The 17,178-nt window shown below is 35.9% G+C and overlaps 1 protein-coding gene across 1 annotated transcript; it reads right to left on the minus strand.

Annotated features, from left to right (window-relative positions):
* Positions 1–7,400: 7,400 nt before the first annotated feature.
* On the minus strand, positions 7,401–8,495 carry LOC103574401 (ankyrin-3-like). The gene has a single exon (XM_008553844.3). The coding sequence runs from the start codon at positions 8,493–8,495 to the stop codon at positions 7,401–7,403; it is 1,095 nt and encodes a 364-aa protein (XP_008552066.3).
* Between the last annotated feature and the right edge of the window lie 8,683 nt (positions 8,496–17,178).

The raw sequence follows: 17,178 nt of genomic DNA on the forward strand, positions 1-17,178 counted from the left end.
GGTATTTCAAGATGTATTATTAGGAAGAAGGATTTATTTAACATAAAACGTTTACTCTAAATTCTCAGTCTCCAAGTTATTTATTAGTAATTATAATTTATAAAAATTTGTGATTTTATAAGACCCTACCACTATTAAGATCAAGAGGAAAGAGAGAAGAAAAATATATTATTCCTTTTTTTTTTGTAATATTCAATAAAATATTTTCTTCGTTACATTTGCTCGTTCAAGGTCTTATAATCGAGACTCAAACTCCGTTGAATGGTCCCATTATCTTTTCCGAAACGTATCGTATTACTACATTCCGAAGTCAGAAAAATGACTTCATTCGAGGTTTGACTCTCATTGCCACTGCATTCAACAAAAAAAATTCCTCTCTTATTCTGTCGTTGTTTTTTTTTTACTTGAAGTGAAATACTGGAACTGTGCTTCAAGTGCAATTTTTCTGTGCCTCCTACAAGTGCAGCATAAATTACAAGAGGTGAACGCGAGGTACCAGGTCTGAAGGAAAAAAAAAAGTAATTCTTCTCCATACAAGGTAACAATTACAACTTGATATTTAGATCTTTATCACCTTGATCGGGTATAAAATCACATGGTTTTCTTTTCCCTTTTTTTTTTTTTGACTGCAATTAAAATTTCAAAATACCTTGAATTCCTTAAAAAAAATGTATTTAAAATACCTCCACCCTCTTTTCTTTTTTCTTGATAAAATTATTTTTAAAGTTAAAAAGAATTTTTTTTTTTTCGCCGTAACTATTTTTCAAAACTCGAAATAAAAGAATTACTATTCCCAATGTTTTTTTTTTTCATATCTTTTGAACTAGGGACCAACAAAATTGCATTTTTCTCTTTTTCAGATAGTCTAATCATGCCGATTCTAATGGATATGCGGTTTTTCTATCACCGCGTGATACACTCTCCACGAGAGGTAAGTGTTTTAATGCTTTTCTTTGTCCTCTCTCTCTCTTTTTTTTTTTTTTTTAATTTATCCCCTAATACACCCCTTTTTTATATTTTAGATCAATCGACAACTCGTGGCAATTCTGGAGGTCCTATGTCGGGGTCACTTTCCACCGCTGGTGGCCCTTGATTTGATGGACGAAATCGAGCGGCTTACCGGCTTCCATCTTCCTGCCATCCTGTCCGATCTATACGATCATCTAGAGCGCGTAAATAAACTCCGGACCATCCGTTATGCTCGTGCTCAAATTTCAATAGAGGAGTACAATAGATCGTACTACTACGGGGGTGACCTAACCCCCATCCGGAATCTATTATACCGGATCCAAGATCTGCTGGATAGGACGGCCTGAGAGTCATTATTGTCCTCAATGTCAGCTAACCAAATACCATCTTAAAAAAATTAAAAAAAAATATTTTTTTCTCTTTTTTTCTTTCTTTTTTTTTTTAACATTTAAACGCAATTCTTAATATTATTATATACAATTTGTTTCGTTAATTTTCTTGGAGTCTTTGACTCAATTATTATGATTACTACTTTTTTATTTTTATATAATTTATTCAATTTATCAGTTTATTAATTTTTTTTTCATATTTGTAAAATTAAATAGCTAATTATATATTTAAATATTTTTATATTATGACAATTAAGGATTATTGTTTCTTTTTATTCAAAAAAAAATTGTTACATTTAGATATTAACTATTGTTTAATTAATAAAAAAAAATCATAATCAATTAATACTAGCCAAATTTGTTCTAATGCACCCGGCTGATTTATTTTGCCTCCCGGTATTTCCTATTTAATTATTTATAATCGATTCCTCCTTTATTCTATATTCAAAATTTTCCTATTACCGTCATTTCATTAAGCTTCCCTTAAGGAGGTCCTTTCTACTCCAATTGAATCAAATAGATTGATAAAAAAAAAATCTATAACCATCGCAAAATTTTATTTCCGTTATAATCTAAAAAATTTTTTCTTTCATTTGTGGCGAAAGGACCTCTTTGATCTTTATAGATTTATTTCTCCCCAACGTTTTCGTAGTTTTCTTCTTTTTTTTCCTCTTTTTTTTTTTTTTTGTTTTTTTTTTTGCATCCAAGATAATCACACTCGATATTTTATATTATTCATTCCAATTCGATCTCTTTCCTTACTGTGATTAACGTATATTGAATAGTTTAATTAATTCAAGAGGTATATTCAGCCCAACCTTCACTCTATTACTACTATGATTTATATATTCTTATAAATCTTTAACGTTTTACTTCCAAGTAACGTTCAGCTTAGCTGATATTGTACTACGATGTACGTATTTCAATCATTAAGATGGAATAGATTGTATCTTATTTCATGATTTACTATTTCATGATACTACTGGATTCAAAACAAGGTAGTAGGGACGACTCTTCTAAAAAAAAAATATTACCATCAGACTAAATCTTTTAATTAAATGGAATAACTATTTATAATAATGAAGAACAGTCTTGATTCAACTGAAATTTATAATTTTATACTAAAGTCTTTTATTTATTCTCTTAATTAATTTTTCTTTTTTTTTTTTTATTATTTTCCCTCTTTTTGGACTACAATTTAATAGTCAATATTCGATGCTGGTGCAATGTACGGTGTAGAAATCTGGGGATGGGCTCCCAACGATATCTACAAAAGACTCTACGCAAAAGCACATAAACTAGCACTAGGCGTCTCTAAAAACACACCTGAGTACTTGTGGAGAGTGGAAGCGGATGTACCAAGCTACTTATATGTTACTAGAAAACGTGCAAGTAGCTATATCATAGATATCATGAAGATGGACACGGATAGGTGGCCAAGGATGTGCCTCAGAGAAGAGTGCAGATCAATACTAAACGGCAACCCGTCGAAATGGGGAGCAGATATGATGCAAGCATTCTCTGAAATAAACTGTCAAGATATCCCTACCCTGATCTGGAACAACGCGGAACATAATACTATTGCTGAATGTCTGGAAGCAGGCTTACAATCCTACAAAGATAAGGAAACCTGTGAAAATAACTACAAAATTATGATGTCATCTTTCAGTCCGATTTTCAAGTTTGTAAAAACTTGTACCTCGACCGAACCCTACTGGAATGACAAATCAATAGAAGGTTGGATGAAGGAAATCTGGTCTCGACTCAGGTGTGGAAACTACGGCAAAGTACTCAAAAAAGGATTCAGAAATGAAACCTGCAGGATCTGCGAGCGCGAGCCCGAATCACTTAACCATCTAATCACTTGCAGCGAAGTCCGAAAATTATGCTCAGAAAAAGTCAACACCGCGATCCAAAGTCTCATAGAGGGTAAATACGATGCTGACCTTGACGCACTCTGGCGACAGCTTCTTAGAGGCGCCCCAGAGAAAAACGTGTGCATCCTCTTCAAAGAAATTGGACGGAAACGAGAGGAAGGGCCTGAAGAAAGATAGTGCAATCAAAAGAAAAGCGGAATAGCAATTTATGAAATATGAGGATCTGAAATAATAAATATATAATTAATTTTATAACATAGAGCTATTAGTATATAAAATATAAGATTAAGTTCGCTATGTAATAGAGTTTGTTAATTCAAACTGTACATCTGGGATCAATAAATAAAATAATAAATAGTCAATATTCGCTACTAGTACAAAAATTTATTCCTAAGTATATGTATAAATTTTAAGGTTAAAGATTTTTATTTTTTTTTTTGTCTGTAGAATGTTTATTGTCATTAGTTTTTAAAATTACTACTATTTGCGACTTACTCTTTTGTCGTCACTTCCCAAGCTTTTTAAACAGATATTATTTTTTTTTTTTTTTTGATAATTTAATTTCTTCGCTTTGTGAATATCATTGAACTGTGCTATTTGGATTATAGATATTTATACACATTTTTTTTTTTTTTTCGTCTCAATTCCGTTGTTGGGATCTTCGTTTAGATGATTAAATTATTTCTTGCATATATGGAAAAAATTATAAATTTAAACACGTGCGATGATTTCATCATAACTGTTGGAATTGAACTATTACCCCCCCCCCCCTCCTTTTGTTTGCTATACAGAAAATAACTGCACCAGTACATCTATTTTGATATCGAAACGTGCAAATGTAGAGCAATATAGCTAATTATTTCATTACTTCTCTGCGTTATTTTATTTAACTTCATCTCCCGCTGCATGATTTCCTTATCTATTGTATCCATATCCTATTTCCAAATTCCTTTGGCCTTATTCAGATCCAACTCACAACGCTGCCAGCAACAAGTCTTACTATTGCATCGATTGTGATTATAAATTTACAATATATGTATATATAAAGAAAAATTATTCTTTTCTGCCGAGCGAAATAATAAAAAAATATTCAACGTATTTTTTGTTTAGTGCTACAGTGATATCAATTGGTGCGATCAAGTTTTCCCCATTGTATAAAGGAAAATGGATTTGTTTTTAGTGTCAGTATTGTGTTTAACTCTTAAGACCATTTCAGCGATACAACTTGTGTTACGATATCTTGAAATCTGGGCATCTTGTAAGGTAATACATATTTTCCTTATTTTTAATTCTACCACAGCTTAGAGTTTTTCTAATGAATTTAAGATTAACATGTCTTTAACTGATGGTTTTTTTCAAAAGAAGCGAAAAAAAAAAAAAATTCTCTCTTCCTTTTTCCTTTCCCTAAAAATTTTGTACCTTCTGTTAACCGTTTCCTCGAAATTTTAATAATTCAAAAAAAAATTTTGCTATCTCCCGAAGAGGGAGATAGAAGAAGAAAAAAAAAAGGTAATTTCATTTTTTCTAATATTTACATACAATACCTCTAATTTCTTACAAAAATTCTTTTTCGACTTCCCATTCCTCATTTATTAAAATATTAGTCTCTTATCACCATGATAAAATAAATTTAATACTTTTTCTTTATTCAAATAATTTCTAACAAAATTTTGCCGGCTTTTAATTTATCGTTCTCATAATATAGAATTTTCCTTAATAATTTAAACATTCGCTTCAAAAATTTAATTGTTATCAATTCAATTCGAGCAGAAAACTGTAACTGCTTAAATATAATTTACGCTTACATCTACTTTATATACATGAATGACTTTTGTCTCCTATTGCTTATTTATTTTCTCCCCTTTTTTCAAATGACCAAAAAAAATTTGATCCATCCTCTTCTATTTTTTTCAGTTTACCAATTACAAAAATATGCCGGATTTTGTTTCGATGCGAGATTTTAACCATCGCGTGCTTTATCTTTCCCGAAGTGTAAGTATTGTGTTTATTCCTATATAGTTTTGGAACATGCCTTTAAATATTTCTATTTCTTTTCAGATCCTTGAACAGCTTAGGGATACCCTGTGGTACCTGTGCCGTGCCCGCTACCCGCCGATTGTGGGTTTGACTTTCCTGGATGACGTATCCTGCCTCACCGAGTTACAACTTCCAGTCATTCTCAAGGACCTATTCACCACTCTCAATCGCGTAGTTGCGGTGCAGAGAAGGCGGTGGATTCGGGCCGAGATTGCCCTGGAGGAATGCCACCACCCCTACCACTACTTAGGTGACCTGAGCCCAGTCCGAAATCTTCTAACCAACATCCAGGACCTACTGGATAGAACCGCCTAGTTTTTCCTTTCTCTCTCCCTCTTCCCCCTTTTTTTTGTTTTTTCGCACCCCCTTTCCCTATAACTTCATGAGTGAGTGTAGACATGAAAGCATAGAGGAGGAGAAAAAAAAATTTTTTTTTTTGACTAATTTGGCTATTGAAAAGAAAATTCCCTTTTTTTTCTGCAAGCAGATGAATTTCCTTATATTTAACCAATATTTTCTTATATTAACGCGTAACAACAAAACAACAAAAAAAAAAAACAATGTTGGTGTGCTTTTAAAGTGATCATTGTAATGAGTCTATTTATAACGATAAGAATTGTACATAGCTCGTTAACTATTATTATTAATAAAATTTAATTGTTTTGTGATAATATTTTTCTTGTTCCCCTTTTTTTCGAAAAGATTCATAGTTTATACTTTTCTCGTTTTGCTTAATTAACATTTTACTTAATATAACTGCCCCAATCGCACCTGTTCGCATGCTGCGAGAAAAATAGTGAATTTAACAAGGGAAAAGATTTGGTTTACTCGCCAATCCCAAAAATATAGTTTTCTCTGACCCGATTTATTGAATTCGTTATTGACGATTATCCGCGTTTATAGGCGTTTAATTCACAACAGCAACTAAAATTTCTAGATAAAATAATTCTACTGTGTACATTTCCCATTCATTTGTAAGGTTGATTCTTCTTCCAATACAATGTGAGTAATTTATAACTTATACTTCAATATCATTTTTTTTTCTTTAATCAGCTTTATAATCACTACCTTAATTTGTTAATATACCCACGTTATAGGTGCGAATAACACCTATTTCTCGCATTGACTCCAAATGAAAGGGAGGAAAATATGGGTTTACGAACGAGAAAAGTAAGAGAGACATCAACAACTAACCAAACTTAATGAGAAAAGATAACTGGGGAGAAAGGAGATGAAACTTAAGCCTGTATGGCAAAGGAAAAAGGTGAGGGAGGTAAAATTCCGCAAGATCGGTAAGTTGTTTAATTTTCTCTTTTCCAGATTAACCTAATCATAATAATAAATAAAAAAAATGTTTTATTTAGATGAATTGAACTGTCGTCACTCGTTAATTCTGAAACCATGAGTACCGAGGATAACCAGACTGCGACGTTACTCTGTCCACAAATAGTCGTATACTAGCTAATTAATTATCATCACTACTTACCACTATCATTTACATCTATCTTCGTAATAATTTTATCTTTATAATTATATAATTCTTTTACTCCCCCTTTACCCCAGCGCTTTTTAGCATAAAATGAATCTTTTATTTATACTTACATTCCTTCTCTTATGTATTCCCCTCTCAATTTATTTAAATATCCCGTGGAATTATGCACAGTATTCGTAATTTATATTCTTAACTTAAATAATACTACAAATTTTTATTATAGATTTATTACTATCACTTCTTGATTAATTTCTCGAGCTGGAGAAAGAATTTATTGAAGTTTCGAGTATATGATCTGAAGCCATGCAATAGAAAGTAGCAGAAAGTAAAAGTAGAAGAACAGGTTACCGGTACCGGGTTTCCATGCAATGAAATATTTAAATTCTTCCTCCCATTCTCTTCATTCTAGCTTTACTTGTTATTATTACAACGAGAAAAAAAATCAGAGGGTGAAATTCAAGTTAATTATATTCTTTAATAATTTCGTACGCAACTATTAATACATTCAATAATCATGTTCCGTTATTATATATATATATATATATATATATATATATATATATATATTTTTTTTTTGCTAATTCACGTATTTACGACTATTTCTTTTTATTTTCACTTCTTTTCCCACATTTAAAATTATTGATCCATGCGTGTCATCCTGATGAGCTCTTCATTATTAATATTACTAACGATTTCATCCAGCACGTACTTTGGCAAATTTTCGAACGGCATCTTACTGTTTCTCGTCACATTATTTAGTACTCGAATAGCACGTTTGATAAGCTTCTCCCTGTACCTTGCCGCCACGACTTTTTCCCACATGTCATTTCCATAGTGACCGATCTTTCCTCGTTGAAGCTTTCGGACAAAATCTCTATGTCTTATAAATCGCCTCATACTTTCTGTTGATGCTTTCCACACGTCGATAGGTGTCACTTCTCTTTTCCTTTGACGCATTAACACAATTTCCTTCATTTCCTCCATTTCCTTCTTACATTTTACTTCATACTCCGCTTCATTTTGTTTCAAGTACAACAATTCCAGCTCCAAATCCTGGTTTATCATATCTCCCATAACTCTTTTCCTTATGAGGAACTGTCTTATTATCGAATGCGTCCAACTAACGTGTCCCTCAGTGACAGACGATATTTCATCCGGCTCTTTTTCGTATCCTGCAGGCAAATCATCATCTTGCCGCCCATATCTGCAATATTGTACCACGTATCTTCCCTTTTTATCTTTTAGATTAACATTTGCTCCATTTTCTAGCAGCATTGTTACAATCTCATCATACACTCTTGCTCCTGCTAGGTGCAATAGTGTTGCCCCTTCATTAGTCGTCTGCTGATTGACATTGGCTCCAAATTTTATTAGCATTTCCGTTATTTCCATCTTTCTTATATGATCTGGACTGTACAAATTGTCTCCTTCATATCGACGAGCTAGAATTTTCTCAAATATCATGAACAGTGGTGTCATTCCATGGCAATCCCTAAGATTTACTCTAGCCTCTTGTTTTAATAATGCATTTACTTTTTCCGATTGTCCATACTCCGCTGCGTAGAATAATGGTGTTCTTCCTTTTTCATCTTCAATGTCCATATTCACATTATGTTCAGTAAACAAATCAAATATTTCCATATACCCTTGTCGTACGTCCAGATGCACGGCTGCGACTCCTTCACGATTTCTCGCCTCCACCTCGACTCCATTTTGTAGCATGTATTCCATTATTTCTATTAGTCCTGCCCTGTTTGCTCCTGTTTCCTGTCCAGCAGCGATGACGAGCTGATGTATCAGTCGATTCCCACTATCATTATTATGTGCATTGATATTTGCACCCCGGGCAATGAGTAACCATGCTAATTCCGTGGTTTAATATTTTAAGATTCTGCATAATGGAACTATGGAGTTTGCGTGACTTGGTCCATTTATATCCTCGTTTTGCACAATGAGGGCCTGCACTGCCTCTTCCTTTTTCCTTAGCAGTGCCCTTATAATGAGCGCGTATCCTCCCCTCCATTCTGGTACGTATGACAACCCGTATCGTCTTATTATTGTTGTCACCTCGTCGTTTCTGTTCGTATCTATTGCCTCGTACATCAGCCGTCTTGCTTCTTCGTTCTCCATTTTTTCTCTTCTTTATTTATCTGCCAACAGAGTAATTTCATTATTGTCTTATTGTATCTCCGACTGTGGGTCTGCTGAATCGGACTCGGAAGCAATATGCGCAAGTTTTATGTTATCCTGATGAACTACACGATTTCTCCCTTTTACGATTAATTCGACGTTCTTGTTGTCAAATATTCTGAATATTTCATACGGCCCGTCATAATAATCTTTCATTTTATCCGCTCTCGGTTCTTTCAACAGCCACACCCAGTTGCCGACCTCAAAAATTCTTTCCTTTGCGTTTCTGTCGTAATATTTCTTTTATCTCTCCTTAGCTTTTTCCAAATTTTCTTTCGCTAACTTACGAGTTGTTTCCAGCGTGTTAACCAATTCATTCAGGTAATCATGATACGATCTCCCACCTGTCGCTCCTTCTCGTGAAAATTTAGATGGCACTGACGCAGGTCGTCCAAAAACGAGTTCGTGTGGAGTATAATTTGTCGCCTCGTGTACTCCCGTGTTGTATGAAAACATCGCAAAATCAAGCCATTCATCCCATTCTCGATATTTGTCTATAAAAGCTCTCAGGTACTCCGTAATAAAGTGATGACTCCTCTCAATTGATCCATTAGACTGCAGATCATACGCTGTTGTATTTAAATGTCTTATTCGAAACAAATTGCATAAGCACTGTATCATATCACTCATAAAATTTGTTCCTTGGTCCGTCAGAATCGCTCTTGGTGCCCCGAACAAGCAAATTACTTTTCCTGCCAACGCTTTTGCTACATCTTCAGCTTCTTGCTGTCTGAGTGGAATTGCTATCCCGAATTTTGTTAATAAATCCTGCACAGTTAAAATATATATTTATAACCCCGTCGCGTCTCTTCTCGTGGCCCATAAATATCCATGGAGATTTTTTCGAACGCTGTTTCTGGCGTATCAGTAATCATCATCGGCTTCTTAGGTTTTACGCGCGCTAATTTTCGTTGCTGGCAAATAAAACAATTTTTCACAAAATTCCTCACATCTTGTTGCATCGTCCTCTAATAAAATCGAGTTCTTATTCGACGATATGTGTTTGTCATTTCTTTGTGTCCTCTAACGGCGGAAGTATGATACTCTCTCATTAATGACCTTCTGTTAATGGCTTTGGGTACTTCCAGTTTTCCACCACTCACTGTTCTTTCTATATCCTGTTCCTTTACAATCTCACGTAACTTCCGAATGTAATAATCTTATAGTGCTTTATTCAAATGTTCATTTCCCGCCAGGACTCTCAATGTCCTATACCCTTCTCGCTTAATCAATATTCCCAATGACACCATAATCATATCTATTATTTTCTCTGATGTACGACCACCAGCATCCAATGTATAGACCAATCCCAATCCGTGTCTCTTTCTTTTATTTATTATTAGAATATCGCCTTGTTTCAGTTGAGTTCCTTGCAGATTTGTCATATTTATCCACTTCATCTCGAGCAACACATCCGTTAAGCTCGAATTCACATCCCCGTTGGACGGTACAAAGAAAGCAAAATTGTCATTGACGTCTGTTACATGCTGTTTTGTGTGTACCAATTTTGATTTTTCTTCCGGATTTGCGTAATGTCCATCCGGTGTATCTAATTCCATCAATGAGTCCCCCGAATCTGAATCCAAATCTGTAGAGTCGTTAACACTCGTGCTTCTTGCTTCAAAATTCTTCGACAACAGGAATCGCCATGGTTCGTTGCCATTACTGTCATCTTCCTCATCGAAATTCTGTCGGTATTCAAGTCCCGTGTCCTCTTGCTCCATCGGTACTTCTATATTTCCTTCCAACTCGTGTTGTGTCAACCTGGGCTTCTGCACCTCAATTATTTCGTCTCTTATTTTCTTTTTCACTTTTTCCTTAACAGCTGATGGTGCCTTGATTTTTCCTTTTGCCGTTATCCTGCTCTCTTTTAATCGCTGTTGTCTCTCGGTGTCCTGCCCTGCTTTTTCATCTTCTTTCGCTTGCTGTATTCTCTCTTCTATTTTTGCTTTACCCTTGTTTCGTTGCGGACGACTGTTGGCAATCTGTGACTCCGCTCCAGATTCTGACGCTGATCCGGACGGCACGTAATACTCCCCACTTTCATCACTTGCCATTCCCCGTGGTGACTCGCTGTCACTGAGGGGAACTCGTACTACCTTCTTGGACCACGACTTACTTCCCCTTGGACGTCCCCTTCGTCACACTTCTTTTTTCTGTTGCATACCCGACGGGCCCGGATTCTGAGTAATCACGACTGGACTCATCTTATTATTTCCCTTCGTACTCTTGTCAGTCATCATTCCGATATCAGATACTCCCGATGATGCATTATCTTGATGGTCGTCTGCTCTTCTTAATTTCTTCTTTAAATTCTTGACTTTTCCTCTCTGCCCACTTCCATCAGCTGATGAGTGCGTTACTGACGTGTCCTCTCTCTTTCTTTTGCCAACATTTACTTCCACCATCGCCAATAGTTCACCGTTTTTGTTTCTCACCGGATTTCGCGATAAAGTATCTGCGTTTGTATTACTCTTGCCTGCTCGGTGGATAACTTTATACTCATATTCTTCTAATCGACTTACCCATCGCCGAATGTGCTCCCCAGGGCTTTTAGTAGACTTGAGCCACTGTAAAGGTTGATGGTCGGTAACTAACGTAAATTTCTTACCAAAAATATACGGTCTGAACGTATCGACAGCATACATAATAGCCAATAGTTCTTTTGTGGTCACCGTGTAATTTCTTTCTGTTTTTGACAAAGCTCGAGAAGCATAACTTATCGCTCTATCTTCTCCAAGTTTCCCTTGGCTTAATACCGCACCCAAGGCAAAGTCTGACGCATCTGTAGCAACGATGAACGGTAATTCGAAGTTTGGATACTGCAACATTACATCCCCACATAATTCTTCTTTCAATATCTTGAATGATTTTTCTTGAGTTTCACCCCATGTGAAAATATCGTCTTTTTTCAATAAATCGGTTAAAGGTTTTGCCTTGCTTGCAAAATTCCGGATGAATCTTCTATAATATCCCGCAAGGCCAAGAAATTCCCGTACTTTCTTCTCGTCCGTTGGTCTCTTAAATTTTTCAACCGCTTTCACTTTAGCTGGATTCGGTTTTACTCTTTCTGCGCTGATTATGTGTCCCAAATACGCAACTTCACACCGTAAAAATTCACACTTTGCCGGCTTTAATCTTAATCCTCCTTTTTGAAGTCTATCAACAAATTGAAAATATTTTTGACAATGCTCCTCTAATTTTCTTGCATCTATTACTGCATCATCGACATAAATAAATAATAGTACACCCTGCAATCCGGACAATACAATTTCTATCATATTTTGAAACGTCGGTGGACCACCTTTCAACCCCATCGCCATCCTTTTAAACTGATAATGTCCAATCGGAACTGAAAATGCCGTTTTATGTCGATCTTCCTCCGCCAATGGTATCTGATAAAATCCCGAGTCGAGATCAAACATAGAAAAATATACAGCATCACCAATTTGGTCCAAAATATCTCGGATGTCCGGCAACGGATACGAGTTTGGTACTGTTTTGTCGTTTAACCTTCGAAAATCGATTACCAACCTCCAATCTTTAGTTCAGTCGGCTTTTGGTTTCTTAGGGACGATCCATACTGGCGAACTGTACGCAGAATCCGATGGTTCAATTATATCAGCATCAATCATTCCTTGTATCCGATCTTTTAATACGTTCTTCAAATGATGTGGCATGCGATACTGCTTGATATTAATCGGGTTATCGTCCTTTGTTATTATCCGATGAGGTGGAACATTTGCTGCCTCCAGTCGTTCGCCTGGTAATATGTAAACTCTTGGCTCATATTCGATGTTCCGTCGCACCGTATTTAGCTCTTCTTCATCCAGATGTGTTACCGATATTAAATTTAGTACCTGCTCTGCTTGCTCCGCTGTATCTTCTTGCTTTTGTTCCGTATTTTGAATGAACTTCACTTCTGCCTCAGCCGTTATTTCTTCGAAAAATTCAGCTTCGACGTACGGTATCGCGAAATCATGTTCTTTCTCCGTGGTGTTAAATGCATACATCCGCGCTGCTCCTTGATGGATTGACACTATAGCTTCACCCAAATATATTCCTGGAGCAATATCACACCAAGGAATATATCCTTCCGAAACGTTATTTATAACTCTTACTTCTATCATTATTATACACCTTCTCGGAATTCTTATAATGTCCTCCAAAAAATCGTATTCCTTATTATTAATTGAAACTGTTTTATTAACAAAATCGATTTGCGAATTTTGTGCCGAAAAGAACGGCTAGCCCAATATACCATCTTCTTTTATATTAAATTCCTCCCCCACGACATCAAACAGTACTCGTTGACCCTCTATCTCCAGCTCAGCTTGACCCACAGTGGTTATAGCATCGGATGTTATGCCTTTTATCAGCGTTCTTTTCATATTATCAATTTTTGTTCTTAATTCTAGTGAGTCTCGTCGTACCAAATTTATCTCTGCGCCTGTGTCAATGAAGAAGATACCTGTTCCTCCAAGTACTTTATCAGCTTTTAATTTTACATATATGTGTGCAGCAGCCCCTAATTTAACAGATTTTTTTTCCTTCTCTTCACTTATTCGCTCCTTACTCGTTTCTTCTAAATTGGCCGTTTCGATGGAGCGCGTCATCGCACCGGCCCTTCCTAGTTTAAAGGCCGTGCGTTCGGGCCCCTGTTGGACATCAGATTTCCCCGGTTCTGCTGATTAGCTCGTCGTGATCCATCCCATCTATTGTCATGATTACCAGGCAAACTGTTTCTAAGCCGCTGTGTTTCGAATGCATTTGTCACTATTGCATCTGAGTTACCATAAATACTGTACCGCCTGTTAAAATTGCCTTGAACTTCTTGACCTCTGCCTCTGCCGTAGTAACCATTATTTCCATAATTCCTCCATTGATTTCCATAATTATTTCCATTTCGATACCCATTATAATTGTTGCCATTTTGTCCATATCCATAATTACCGTTATTCTGCCAATTATTACTGTTACCTCTATAATTATATCTTCCACTTCCTCTGTATCTATCATTTTGTACATAATACCGCTCTTGCTGCTGTTGAACTCTTCCTCGGAATTCTTGCTGATTCGTTGGTGCCCAAGTATTTTGCTTGCCTTGTATTGGAATTGGGCTATTCCGTGCAAAATGCCGAACTTCCCCGCATCTGAAACAACTTCGCTTGTCTCCACTGTCCGCAATCTTTTCATTAGTAATCGTGTACGTCAATTCCGCACTGGGTCTCAATTTATCAACATTTTTTGTGTCTCTTTGGTTACCTTCCCCTCTCGCCCCTTCCTCGAGCGTCACCTGCCTTATTCTCGCATGTTCCCGCTCCCTGTACTTAAGTTTTCCTTCTCTCATCCTTTCCGCCGCCTTCGTCCTTTCGTACTGTATCTCCGCTTCCATGGCAATCTTTATTGCGTCTGCCAAATTTTTGGGTTCTTTATTTGAGACCGCAAATGATAATTTCTCGTATAGTCCGTTAATGAAAGTTTCCAGCACCGTTGCATTCAAATCCTTATTCCGATAATCTTTCTGCTCTACTGTTAATCCACTTCTGCTTATTTTATTCTCTGCCTCCCCTTTTATACCCTCAAGTCACGCACCAAATTTTGTAACACTTTCGTTATCCTCTTGAATCATTCCCGCTAATCGATGTATTACCGCATGAAATGTTTCCGTCCTGCCGAAATTTTGACGCAGTTTCTCAATTACTTGATTGACGTTCGTCGCCTTCTTTAAAAATGTACGCATAATGCTTAAGGCCAATCCCTCGAATCGCGTCGACAATTCAAAAATAAATACTGGATCATCATCAGGCTTCAACCGCGTCGCACTGTACTCGATAGCATCAATAAATGATTCCACATCACCCTCCCCCGTAAAAACCGGTATGTACCGCATTAACGATAGAATCCTTTTTAACTGAGCCTCTTCAGTCTCCGCCATTGTTCTTACCGTTATTGCGCCTGAGGACGTACCAAGGCAATGCGTATTACTATTAGTTGATGAATTACTATGAGTTTCTTCCCGACTTTTTTCAAAAATGTCTACCAATTCCCCGATATTTTTTATGTCAGTTTCGTACGAATAGTCTTCAACCGATTCTTTCGAGCTTAGGGAGCCAGACGGGGAGTCACTCGGATTATCTAACCGTCAGTTAGTCCCGTACTCCCGCTGGTCCAGTCTGTTATCACCGTTAAAGGACTCAATTTTTACTACTTACATAGACACCACGATGAATAATGCTACTGCTATCAGCATTCCCGTCTGTTGACCTTGATTTCCTCTCACACTGCTGTCGTATCCGACTCCTGGTAACGGCTTCTCCCCTCAGCGGCACTACAGATCACTATTTTTTTTTTCCTTCTTTTTCCTCCCCTTTTTTTGTTCGTTCACTTGCCTTTTATTCCTTATTCCGCTTTTTATTTCTTTCTTCTTTTTATTTTTTTTTTTTCACTCACTTTTGTATTTATTCTCACTTATCACTAGCGGGGCGGCTTTGACGTATAATTTTCACACTCGAACCAGCTGTACTAATTCAGAGGATTTTACAGTTCATTTGGCAGTTTCCCAGTAATCTCTGATTTTTGGCACTCAGTCAAACAACTCCTTATAAATTTTCAATATTTCTCAGTATTTCACAATTCAATTTAATAATCTTCACTATTCCTTCAGTAATTCACAACACAATTCAATATTCCTCAGTATTTCTTCAATATTCACAATTCAATTCAATATTCTTCAGTATTTCACAATTCAATTCAGTTATCTTCGATATTTCTTTAGCAATTCACAGTTTAATTCAATAATCTCCAATATTTCCTCAATAATTTACAATTCAATTCAATAATCTTCAATGATCTTTAAAATTTCTTCAATAATTCACACTTTAATTCAATAATCTTCAATATTCTTCAATATTCCTTCAATAATTCACAATTCAATTCAATAATCTTCAATAATCTTCAATATTTCTTCAATAATTCACACTTCAATTCAATAATCTTCAATAATTTTCAATATTCCTTCAATAATTCACAATTCAATTCAACAATCTTCAATGATCTTCAATAATTCCCTTTTTCCTCAATACTTTACAATTTAATTTATTTATTTTTCATTTTATCATTTCAATTCAATATTTTTCCATAATCTTCCATGTATTCTTTTCAATATGTGCACTTTCTTTGCTATCTCACAATACCGGTCACTAATTATTTATCGGGGAAAAGATTTAGAATCTCAGTCTCACAGTTCCCTGTCGCGTTGACTAGGCACTCACCACTAAAATTCCCAAAAATTCACTTCACTCATCTCACTTCGCTGGGCGAAAACCGCGTTGGGCGCCAAAATTTCTGTTACGAGTGAGCTTCCACCTTAATGTTCTTTCTACGTAACCGAACTTACCGTGCCTAGTTCAGCGTCTCTAGAAATTTAATTGGATGTTATAAAGGGTCTGGGTCGCTCAGTAAAGGAATGACTATATGTGAATTGTATGGATATTTGTTTATTGGGCGTCCCCAAATATGGGAATACCCAGAAAAGGCCCTGGGAGTCTCTTTCACAAATCTAAAATAGCATAAATCGTATGGATACAAATGCAGTATTTTTATTTAGCGATAGCGAAGTTAATTGTGTTCTTATAGTGATCTGTAATTATAGCGGTTAAATAAGGGAGATACAATATTTATGCGCGAGCAGACGACTATTCGAATCAGCTTAACTATGGTAACTAACTCTTTCCTGAGATTGCATCCTCTACCTCGAAAATATCACTGCGCCGTTTCCCATGAGAGCTCTTTTCTTCCCACAGTCAAAACTGCTGACCACGCAAAACGTCTGCTCGTCGTGTTATATTATAAAAAGTAAGACTTAGTGCGGCTAAGGTAATGTGATACTGATGTGCAGCTGTATAGCGCCCAATCTTCATCAAATACAAATAATATATATTACTTCTGAATTTTGGATTTATCTATCTATTACTTGTTAATTACTATTAGACGGATGTGCGTCAGCCCACCCGTCACAATGTGCTCTATAATTTATTAGAAAGTTATACATGAACTAGAATATATTTTTAAAATACTCAAATTACCTGGATTGTTTTGCAGAATTTGAATAATAAAATATTACCATAGTTTACGTAAATTATTGTCCTCGAAATTTTAGATATGCTCTTCTACAGCTTGCACAGAATCTCAATCACCACCATAAAGCTTATTTCAACTAATT

Source organism: Microplitis demolitor, chromosome 10 (genome assembly GCF_026212275.2).
Source record: "Microplitis demolitor isolate Queensland-Clemson2020A chromosome 10, iyMicDemo2.1a, whole genome shotgun sequence".
Taxonomy (NCBI): Eukaryota; Metazoa; Arthropoda; class Insecta; order Hymenoptera; family Braconidae; genus Microplitis; species Microplitis demolitor.

Bases quoted from the DNA above. Each gene is read 5' to 3' on its own strand.
- LOC103574401 (XM_008553844.3), bottom strand. From the start codon at position 8,495: ATGGAATACATGCTACAAAATGGAGTCGAGGTGGAGGCGAGAAATCGT.